At 41.3% G+C, this 12,237-nt stretch overlaps 1 protein-coding gene and 1 pseudogene across 1 annotated transcript; one reads left to right on the top strand and one right to left on the bottom strand.

Moving 5' to 3' along the window:
* The first annotated feature begins 1,756 nt into the window (after positions 1 to 1,756).
* Positions 1,757 to 5,578, top strand: LOC102710167 (annotated as a pseudogene).
* A 3,248-nt stretch (positions 5,579 to 8,826) lies between these two features.
* LOC102709890 lies at positions 8,827 to 11,495 on the bottom strand. Its single transcript, XM_006645493.2, has 2 exons — positions 9,939 to 11,495; positions 8,827 to 9,274 (listed from the first exon to the last, which is right to left on the bottom strand). The coding sequence occupies exons 1-2, from the start codon at positions 11,462 to 11,464 to the stop codon at positions 9,265 to 9,267; spliced, it is 1,536 nt and encodes a 511-aa protein (XP_006645556.2). The 5' UTR covers positions 11,465 to 11,495; the 3' UTR covers positions 8,827 to 9,264.
* Positions 11,496 to 12,237: the final 742 nt, after the last annotated feature.

Raw genomic sequence — 12,237 nt, 5'->3', positions numbered from 1 at the left:
AATCAGTCGATCGGACCGATCTAGTGCTTATCGCACAAACAGTCAGGAGTCGATAGGAGACTAAACATGGAATTTAAGTTAAACTAGATCGCTATGCTAATTACTAACATAAAACAATAATAATTAACCAAATACACAACCACACTAGACCTAGAAGATCGGACTCAACCAAGACAGTTCAGATCTAAACGTAAACATGCATAAGATCAAAATAACATTGCAGAATATGAGTAATCGAATACCAAACTAGCGTAATTCAGCGATCTATACATCAATCTCAGTCGATCGAACAAGCTTCTATAGTCATATCGAACCAAACATACATAGATCAGACCAAACCAAGATAGTATGTAGTTAAGCACGATATAACCATAGAAAGCATGAAGATCAACGAGTTTAATGTATAAACCGACGAGTTACTTGAGATAATGCTGGCTAGAGCTCCGGTGATAAGCCCTCACGAGCATCTGATCTAATCTGACAACATGAATTCAACCAACTAGATTGATCGAACCAAACCGAGACAGAATCCAGTCAACTAAACCCATGCTAACAGATCAAAACGAAGAACTCACGAGGACTTGATCGAAGACCTGTTATTACTTCAAACCGAGAACATAAGAAAGTAATAACATGCTTCAGATAAACCGTCGACCAGATAGGTAGGAGATCGAACTCAATCGAGATAGTCATGTTCTAGCCGATCGATGGGTTGACGAAGACAAACTACATTGCAAGGATGACAAACCTTGCGCCGAGAGCTTGCTCTGTCGAGAAAGGTTGGCGATGCGCTGAATCTGATTGAACTGAAGTTGTTGTTTACAGGGTATGGGATCATCTATTTATATCCCGAAATCTATCTAATCTAACCAAATATGGATCCGTATTAGCAACTACTTTATTACACACGAACTCTAATTAGATATAAAATTCTAAACAAACTCTAAGATAACACAATTCTAATCTACACGGACTGAGATAACAACCTAATCTTATCTTTTAAGTTTCGAGCCCAATCGAACTCCAATTCTAATCTGATCTGGACTCTATCGGCTGACACCAAGCCATATTCTGTGTAATTCTTCCAGCCGATTGCCTTCTTTCTTATTTGATTCGGTCGTTTTTCGCACATTATTCTTCAACGGCTATTTGCCAAAATTTGATATTAACAGATAGTAATTCGGCGTGGAAAACGTAGCAATAGACCTGTACATGATTAATTAATTATTAATTATAAAAAAATATAAAATAGATTAATATGATTTTTTAAACCAACTTTTCTATAGAAACTTTTTAGGAAAAAATACTGTTCAATTTCGAGAACCATGGACGTAAAAAACGAGAAATCTACTGTGCCAAACATGGCTGACTGAGTTTTGATTTCGTGAAGGTGAAAATGAGATATACCCACTGCCACATTTAGACATGAAAACAACCTTCTGCCAGTGGGCCACCCTATGTCATAGACTATTTATCTTCGAGCGGGAGATTGGCGGCCTGTCTCAATTATCCCGCCTCCTGACCGAGCAGACGGCTCTATGAACCGGGTCTACCTGCACCAGGAAGGCTAGTGTCTAGGCTCAGGCTCTAGTGTAGCACCCCTACGAGACGAGTGCACCCGGTCCATTGCACCAGCGGAACCCACGGCCTCGTGTACGAAAGGGGAGGGAGGCCAAAACCCCTCCTCCTTCCCACCCACTCCGCCCCTCTGCCTGCAAAGGCTGCAACTCTGCAAGCTTCCTCCCCACCCCCACACCCCTCTACTCGTCGCGGCGACGGCGAGCCATGGCGGACACGTTCGTCTACCTCCGCCCCACCAACGACGGCACCGGTACGTCTATTCTCCCCCTCCGCGCCGCCGCCTACTCTTGGTTTGATCGTCGGCTCTCCTCGGGCCTGTTACTAATGGCGATCTCATCTCCCTCGGTTTGTACGCAGGTGCGAGCGCTCTCGGCACGTCCTTCGACGGGAAAATCGGACGCCTCAAAGGTTGCTTCTTCTCATCTCATCTCCTCTCCTCTCCTCTTCTCTCCTCTCCTCCACCTCGTCGATCCCACCCGATCGACACGTGCATACATGACCTCCTCGACCTCTTAGGTTAATTGTGTACCTGTGTTGCGCTTTCGATGGTTACACTGCTGATTTGAACATGGAAGGAATGATTACTTTTAGACTAGATGCGCTTCTGCATCTAGCGCTCGTTGCCTTGGTGCATTTTATTTTCCGTGACGCTATGGCTCACTGGACGGATTTCATCGTGCGTGGAGATCTTACCACCCAGTTCCATAGAGTAGCGGAGATGCCAAACTTGTCTTATCTAGAAATTGCAACATCTGAGGCTTTTATCGTGGCAAGTCCTTGCATTCGATAAATACGACACTGTTGTGTTCATCCTCTATTGCACTACCTCTCCAAGTGTGAATGTGTGATGTGTAGCTAGGTATAAACAAATGTTTTGAAGTTCCAAGGTACAGGTTCACATGACTCAGTGAGCTGAGGTTCTTGCACATTAGATGTATTCGTCGCTTTTCTTTTCGTGTTCTCGCTAGTTAATCCGTCCATTATTGTTTGTCTTGGTTAGTGTGATGGCGTATTTGTGTTTTTCTTTGGTACACGGTACTATAAAGTGCTTTGATATCGTGAGAGGAATGGCGCAGCATCTGGTACCAGCTCTTAAGAAGGATGGGATCGGCTTGCTGCACTCCACGGCACGCCCGAGCCATCTGAATGCTCGCAAGTTCTTGTTGGAGGAATTGTGGGTAACGTCAATATCGCTGGAGCAGAAGGTCTCCTTTTGTCAAGTTGTCAGTTGCCATGTCTTCATTTGGCAGCATGATGCATCAAGTGTACTAATGTGCTGTTTGTCACTGCATGTCCTAGTCTAGCGCCATTTATTTCTGCTGCTAAGTCTGGTGATGTTCCTACTGTAGAGTATTTTCTTGATCATGGTTATAATGTAACAAAAAACATATCATAAAGGATGCACTGTTATCCACCATGCTGCTGGCAAAGGTTCCCCTTGATACAAATACTTATCTGATTCTTTGTTATATTACCAATTGTATTGTTTCGCATGGCTCTTCAATAATGCAATGCCATTAATGGAGTACAAATTCAATCACAAATTGATAGTTATAACTTCTTATGTTGGATAAATGCGACAAAACATTGCGATCATCTTCTATTCATTACCTCTCCAAGTGTGCACCTATCTGCCGCTCTTATTTTCGTGCTCTAGCTAGTTAATCCATTCATTCTCTTCCTTAGTGTGGTGATATTTTTGTGTTTTTCTTTTGGAGAAGATACTTCAGAGAGCCTTGGAATTGAGCAAGGAAAGGCCCAGGATATGGCATTAGCTCTTTACAAGGATGGGCTGGGTCGCTGCACGCTGTGGCTTGCCAAGGCTGTCTGAATATTTGCAAGTTCTTGGTGGAGGAATTTGGTGGTGATGTGAATATTGCTGGAGCAGCAGGTGACTATCTAACTCTTATCATCCTTTAGTGATATTGGCAGCTGACGTGTCTATGTTTGGTAGTATCATGTGTGAACTGTGAAGTATACAGATGTGCTGTTTATCTCAGGTTTAACACCGCTGGTGTTTTTCCTACTATAGAGTATTTACTTGATCACGGTGGTGATATTACACAAGTAGATCATATATGATGCATAATTCTCCACCATGGTGCTGGCTCAGGCCCCCCTTGATACAAACACTATCCAATTTGAATTAGAAGTTTTATTGTCGCACAAGGCTCTACGTTCTACAATATTGCAATACTATTAATGAGTATGTTCAATTCAATCACAACTTGACAATTTTCATTTCTTATATAGATACCTTTAATTAATTTCTATATATCACCACTCAAAGTTGTATAAGATTGCTCCATTTGTAATTGTTCACATGCGATCTGTTGCAAATTGTCTATTGCATTGGTGATTGTTTATTCACATTACTCAATTTACATAGCATTTTTTTCCTCACGATCTATGGCTCATCTCATTCACCGCAGGATGCTATAACATAACTGGTTTCTTGTGTTCAAAAGGAGCACCTGTTGGCACAGAATCTGGCGGTGGAGCGCCACTCTTTTATGCTGCCAACAATGGCAAGGATAAGACACTGAAGATTTTGCTGGAGCAGCTGGAAGATGTCAGTTGTCACTATTTCATACTTCCTCTTTCTTTTTTTTTTATTGCAAGTCTGGACAGCTAGGTATTTGTTTTTCTTTCTGCTTAGATAGTTAGATTACTAGCTGATGTACACTGATGCATGTTTTCACAGGACTGTTTTGTTTGCTTGGACTCACCCATTCTCAAATATTTCATTGCATAATCCATACTTTTGGGTTTTATTTATGACATGTAATAGCAGAGCTTAGATCATATGATGGTGTGACTTAAAAGTTTTATTTCCAGGCCTTTAAAGGATTTTACCTTTTTATGTTGCAAAATGCAATATTGTGATTATTAATGTTATACCGCTTACCCATGAGTATAGAAAGAGTTTGGCATACTCTAAATAAGGTTGGCTGGAAAGTATATGTAAATTTAGGTGTTCATCATGACACTGATAGAAGCTATTATCCTGATCTATGGACTTCTCAACTCTTCATAATTGAATTTTTTTATGGATCATCCTGTCATATTTATAACTTCATCTACTTCATTGCTGACGTTCTGGTTTGATATCGACATCACTAAATGTCCACCATGATCTCTTCCAATGCAGTAACTTCAGTTTGGCTTCCCATCTGTAGGTTATGGAGTCGAATGCTGGACTTCATGAGAAGCCTACTGTAACTTATGCAAGAAAATCTCCAAATGTTTCAACTGCTTTGACAAAAACACAAGTAAGGCCTTGTTTAGTTCCTAAAAAGTTTCTCCAAAAACATCACATCGAATTTTTGGACATTTAAATAGAGCATTAAATATAGAAGAAACAAAAAACTAATTACACAGTTATAAGAGAAATCTTAAGACGAATCTTTGAGCCTAATTACTTCATGATTAGCCATAAGTGCTACAGTAACCAACATGTGCTAATGACGGCTTAATTAGGCTTAAAAAATTCGTCTCGCGGTTTTCAGCTAAGCTGTGAAATTCGTTTTTTCATTAATATCTAAAAACTCCTTTCGACATCTGATCAAAAGTTCGATGTGACCCTTCCTCCAAAAATTTTTGCCATCTAAACATGGCCTAAGTGTCAACAAAATCCACTCCCTTGTTCTGTGTGAGTTAATGCCCTTGTGTTGTATCCTTTTTTTTTAGCTAAGTATCCTTATTATTAGAGAATGCAATATGAATGCTGACTGCTGGTGCTTCCTTTTAATTACTTAAATGTGCAATGTATTTAAGATATCATTATATGTTTCTGACTTCAATATATTTATAATATTTATCCAGGTTTTTGTCAAACATCCACATGGAACATTATCATTGCAGATTGATACCGACAAGGATGTATGTTTCTTGAAAGAAATGGTAAATCAAAGGATTCACTTGGGTTTTTCTGGCTACTTCACATACCAGTTGAGCACGTTGGAAGCAGGAAAGCCATTATCATCCTATGGCATAGTAAAGGATTCTGACATTTATATGCGAGCAAGGCTTCATGGTGGAAAAAGGTATCGTGGCAGAAGGTTCCGTGGCCGAAGAAAACTCAAAACACTATCACAATTTTCCCTAGAACATCGGGATGAACTCTTAAGGTCTGTTGAACTGCCAGACCAGTCAACTAGTGTAGAACTGACTAGTTTGGGATGCACGATCCTTTCAAGTTTGGTACACCTATTTACAGCAGTGTTTGTGTCTGGGAGAACATGGGATGGGACCATTGACATGGAAGGTCTAATAGTTGTTCATGGCAGAGTTAGAATAAAGAAAACGTCATGGGAAGGGCTTAACTCAAGTAGGTTGAAGAGTGATTGCGCCAGATTGACTTCAATGATAAGAGAAATGTTTGTCCAAAACAACGTGCATCCTCCATACTTACGTCACCTACTAAAGAAGTTCGACACTTTAGCTGGTGATTTTTTAGAGGATCACCGCGCTGCTTTTGACCTACATATGTCTTCAATGTCTTCTCTGAACAGAGTAAATTCAGTATATCAAATTAGGAGAAGTTTTGATGGTTGGGATAGAATGGAGCAACACCGCTTCAGATGTGTTGCAAATACGTGCAAATTTCGAGAAGATGGGCTCAATCACTTGTACTCTAATCATCTGTTCCGTGCAGTGATTATGGAAGGACAGAAGATGAATGTTAGAATCAAGTCCAATGGCATTGGTGCATTCTTTTTTGTGAGAAACTATAACACGCACCTAAACACTCTTGGGTAAGCTCAACCTTCGCTCTTCTTTATGATTGTAATTACATAAAGTTCCTTTTTGTGATTGCAACTCCATAAAGTTCATATCTGTGATTATGATTCAAACAAGAAAGAGCGGAAAGGAAATAATAACATGAAGCTGTCTTTTGCAGATTCCTGTGCCCATTGATCAGAGAGAACAACTTTGTCAATTGTTTGAGTGCAACAGTGGTGTTGAGCTGATGGTCCCAAAGTATCTGGGGGATTTTCTTGCTGAAGTTGTTTTTAAGTTCATTGAAGAAGATTTTGACATAAGAGATGTGTATGTATATTACAGCTGAATTAGTTTAGCATGTTATTATCTTCTGTATAGGTTAATTTGAACTAGTTTAACACGAAGTTTTTTTTTTGTGTAGGTTAATGACTTGTTCTACTCTGGGTCCTTCAGTTACTACCTCGTCTTCCGACGGCAGTAGCTCCAGTGATTCTCATTCGGACAGTACTTCGTCGCCAAGGAAAAGAAAGAGGAGTTTCAAGAAGAAGAAACCTAAGAGGTGTTCAAGTTCTTCTGACTCTGATGTCTCCAGTGAATCAACCAGGAAAAGAAAGAGACGCCACTCTACTGTAAAGAAAAGTTCGCGGAGTAGGCATTCAAGTTCATCTTATGCTGACAGCAACGCATCTGGCAGTGCATCAAAGAAAAGGAGAATCCACTCTACTGTAAAGAGAAGTTCGCAGAGGAGGCATTCCAAGAAATGCAAGGCTCGTTAGTTAGGTAAAGAACACATTTGTCTGAACTGTCTGCTGCTTCCATGTGCTGTAGTTTTTGCTCTTCTGGTTCTTTCTTTAGCCAAATCAAAATCAATCTTTATGCCAAGTTGGTTTCTCTCAATCTGAGCTAATAGAAGCACATAATCAGTTAATCCTTTTTTTTCCCAAGAGTTGAAACATGGTTATATTAAAAGATTGTGTTGTTTCTCTGCTTGCGGGTATTCCATGCTGCTATTGAAAAGAGGCTAAATCTGACTGCTATGACAGAAGCTGTCAAATGCATTTGATGGGTGCTTGGGGTTGGCAATCTGGAAAGGAATAGCCGTAGAATCTTTTAGAACTTAAGAAGATATTTCTTTATTCCCCAAACATAACTCTATTGGTCTCTGTCATTTTCTGAAACATCAACTTTGATACTCCTGAAAAGCTTGTTCTGTGACATTGTAAGCAACGGCCATTCCAAACTTTAACATGTTGCAATTCCTGTGAATGTCACAAAGCTTGAGGATCATTTTCTGTAGTAGCATGTGGAACTTCATCTTTTACCATAATGTTTCCCTAATTAAGTTCACCCCAAGGGACCTCCTTGCTGCATGACACATATAGATGCTCGATGAAGCAAGGAAGCGTTTTGAAACCTGAGATTGATGCCTCCAATACCATCTTTCTTTGGTTTGTTGACTTTCTACCAAGCATCAGGAGGCTTGTCTTCTTTCTTTCTTTTTTTTTTTTTCATTTTATCAATCTTGACGATGTTCCTATGTCAAGGATTGCTTTGATCCATCTAATCCTAGTTTCAGTGGAGCTAAGTTGCCTTAGCATACTAAGAATTGTGCTGTGTTTAATAAAAAATAATTTGTGAAACTATTATATACATATTTTTAGTGATTTAAAAGCCAAAGCTGGAAAATAAGTTTTGGTGAAAAAACCTTAAAATTAACTTTAAATTTAAGGTTGAGAATTTAAATTTTAGGCCTTGTTTAGTTCCCAAATTTTTTTTCCAAAAGCATCACATCAAATATTTGGACATCTAAATAAAGCATTAAATATAGATAAATCAAAAAACTAATTACACAGTTACGGAAGAAATCTTGAGACGAATCTTTTGAACCTAATTAGTACATGATTAGTCATAAGTGCTATAGTAACCAACATGTGCTAATGACGGATTAATTAGGCTCAAAAAATTCTTCTCGCGGTTTCCAGGCTAGCCGTGAAATTCGTTTTTTCATTCGTATTTGAAAACCTCTTCCAACATCCAGTCAAACATTTGACGTGACACTTTTCCCAAAAAAAAAATTTCAAACTAAACGGCGTCTTAGCTTATGTTTAAAGTTGAGAATTTAAATTTTAGCTTATACACATAAGCTAAAGCGGCAAAAGAAGGGTTGTAAGGCTTTGACTGAGATAGCTGAAATTGATGGACTCTCTCTTCCCTCGCTCTCAATAGATATTTGAGTGTACAAATGAACGAAATGTACTCCTGCAGAGTTGTACGCAAAGGCCCGGTCTGGTATTAGTCTTTCAAAGCGGATGTGGGGTGGGTGTTAGATAAATAAATTCAGAGGGAGTCAAGATTATCTCGTTAACACTTTTGTATTTCTTTCATCCTGAGCAGGACAGGTAAACAACTCCGTCGATCTTTGTTTCGATCATGAACCTGATGATGATACAAACTAAAAAGGTTTCGGTTCTCCCATTTCAGTTCTCAGGAGATGGGGTATCGGTTCAATGCGGGAGTCATCAATAAGAACTGGAAGCCAATCCAACACGGGTTGCTGACGTTCTGAATATCAATTGATATCTCACATTTCATCACATGCTAAACCCAATACGCCATAGAGCATGAAAAAAAAAGAGAGAAACGAACGAGTCTAATAGGATATTCTTTTGCCATGATTGTGCCTCCAATGCCTCAGCTAATACCGCGTACTCACATAATAATATAGTACTCCGGTTAAGTATTGCCGCAGCAACAAAAATAACATCAAGACGGAACAATATAGCACACAATCCATAATCCTGTGTGGTCATGTGGACGAGCAAAAACTAACACAACTAGAGAGGTGCCATAATCTGTCCAAACATAAAATTTAGCAAAGCATGCAGAAGCTCACATCCTAGTCCGTTTGTTGAATCCCTTCTTCAAACTGGTGAGGCAATTCCTGAATCTCCTGTCATATTAGCTCCTCCTGAAGTTAAGATTCATGAAAATGGTTCAATTATTACAAAAACAAAGTTCACGCTTGTGTAGTCTCTTTGAGAAGATGAAACAAAAAACATGCAAATCAATATTTTCCATAAACTATAGCATGGGTTAGAGGGGGAATCAGGAAAGTAATTAAAAGGTTCAAGAAACGTTAGTGGTGTTAATTACCTAAATCCTAGGAACAATCTTATACTCCACTTATCTATACTGCTTTAAATGTCTCTAGTGGTGAGTGGTGGTGGCATTAAATCTGTCACCCCAATCCAATGCTTTCTATAGTTTTTTTTGCAAATTAGTCCATGGTATTTACTGATATTATAAAATAGTCCATATTTGGTTCAAACAAGTGATATTAATATAGTTGATAAAAAATTCTATAACATTTTGTAATACATTTCTATAGCAAAACATGAGTACTTTGCTAATATTCTAAAAAATGTTTTCAAGTCGCCTAGTCGACTCTAGTCGCCATAGAACCGACCAGGCGATTAGTCACCGACCAGACCAACTAGTCATCATCATGCTTCAGACTAATAAAATTCTGCAGACATAAGATTTCACTTCAGACTAGTAAAATTCTGCAGGACATGCAACCCCAAGAGATGGTAGGTAATCATGCATTTTGTAAATTCGACATATTAAATTACCTTTTCTTGGTTTGTCTAGACAGGTAATACGGCATTTCACTGGAGATGAAGGACAACCCCTCAGACATCATTCTGGAAGTCATGTAGGACTTGTGATAGGACGGGCTTCCTTTGTTGGAATAAGTTGTGAAATCTACTAGAATCTTCTTCTTCATGTGTACCTTAATCATATATGTTGTGGCATCAGGGTCAGAAACAATGTGGTGGCCCTCAGTCAACAAGAAGCAAATGATGTAAGGGTTATCCATGTCGACAACGGGGAATTCTGGTTGGCCATTTGGAAGGCGGTTTTCAGAATCGAGATTCCAAAGTTGGGCAGCATCCAGTGTCGCTTCTTGTCTCCACGTCTGATCCCCGCACCACGACCACAGGGTGATGCTGAAGCCACTGCCACTGCCATGCAGGTTAACATCGATGAACTTGATGCCATCGTGGGTGTAACACAGACTACGGGAAGCTTCAGGGCATACTTCCCCACGGTCGACTTCGTAGGGTTGCCCTTGAAATGGTTCGACCGGAAGCGGCACATACGATAGAACAGGCTCCTGTGGGTTAAGGATGTCGATATCTCCTGGATGCGCAAATTTAGCAACAATCATCCCACTGAAATAATCAACCCAGATCAGGTAGCGATGGCGGTAGGATAACATTGCATCAGTTGACCACAGCAACAGGCCAGGGAAGCTATGATCATGCTCATGGGGGATTGGCACATCCTTGAAGACTCTCCAGTCATCGGACCCAGAGCACAAGAAGTAGATGTTAGCTGCAAAAGGCTGATTCGGCTTCTCAAGCTCAGCTACAATGAAGAAATCCTTGCTGCAGGACAGAATACCCATGGCTTCGTTGCTCATGATGCGTGGCCGAAGCTTCCCTCTGTTCGAAGTCCCCTGCCAGTAGCAGATGGGCAACCGCGTCAAGGAGGGTTTCTCGCTGGCCCTGGCATCGTAGACGAAGTAGTCGATGATACCCTTGTCGGTGGATATGATCTGAAGCAGCACGAGGCTCCCGTGCGCCGCGACGACCTCCGGGTAGGATGTGCTCCCCTCCGAGGGGTCGGGCCCTCGTGGCCAGTCGAGGGTGACGAGCGAGGTGCGCGGCGGTTCCGCGAGCTCGAACGAGACGGAGACCTTCTCGCCGCCGGAGGTGTAGGAGACCGCCGAGGTGGTGCCATCGCCGTGGAGCGAATCCCTCCGGCCACCGAGCCGGTTTAGAATCACCCAGGCCGGATACTGGCAGGATCCCTCCCGGGTAGAGTCGGCGTCGAACGACAAAGTTGAAGTCGGTCTCTTCGACCGCCCGTGGCCGGGAATCTCCGCCTCCATCTCCCTGGGAAACATCCGTATGGCCGGCGATGGTTTGCGATGGGATGAGTCGGCGTTCAAGGGCAAGACCCGCATGGCCGGCGATGGTTTGAGATGGGATGAGTCGGCGAACTTGAACGGCCGGAACAGGGGGACGGACTGAGACGGCCCCTTGTCCCGGCGCCTCTGGCTGGGCGCTGCCTCGGTGGGGAAGATCGGCATGGCGGCAGTTAGGGTTTGGTAGTTTCGGCGCCGGCGGCCACGAAGCAGAGAGAGATGTCTCCGTCTGTTGGGTTCGGGTTGGGGATAAAGATTTCGATGTCCGACTCCGACGGGGAATAGGATCTGGTGGATACCGTCTCCGTCCCGTGCAGACCCGAACCCGACGCGGACATGCATCGCTAATGAATCTATATATATATAATATAATATATAATATATATATTTTTGATTAATTTACAATAAGTTAGAAAGTTTTACGGTATAAAACGGATATGCTAATAGATTTATTACTCATTGTCTATAACATATAGGTCATCATGTGTATATGATATGTGAGTCTAATAATAAATTTATTATCACCACTAGTAAAAATGGCAAAACATGGACCCAACCCATCCCCCTCCCTCCCGAACGCACGTGCACACGCCTAGAGGTGATTTTTTTTACTTTTCCAAAATAATGTTTTTTTATATGTATAAAATTTTTCACATGTAAATTTAGGTGTATAAAAACGCGGATCTAATGTTCTTTTACAGGGGAAGAGCTGAGAGCTCCAGGTTGCCGGAGCTGAAGGGGAAGACTGAAGAGGGGAGCATGGAATCTTGTTGCAGCGTTCCTGGCGCTTGCGCCGCTTTGTGCTATGGCTTCTTCACGCAATTATCGGTCTTCTTGCTCTTGCTATTTCCATTTAGGCTCTCTGATTTAATTTGGAAATGTGCTTGTGTTTGGACTTTTATAGAGGGATTGTGTTACGGGTAGCATGATTCAGTTCC

Source organism: Oryza brachyantha, chromosome 1 (assembly GCF_000231095.2).
Source record: "Oryza brachyantha chromosome 1, ObraRS2, whole genome shotgun sequence".
Taxonomy (NCBI): domain Eukaryota; kingdom Viridiplantae; phylum Streptophyta; class Magnoliopsida; order Poales; family Poaceae; genus Oryza; species Oryza brachyantha.
This window is presented reverse-complemented; position numbering and strand designations above follow the sequence as displayed.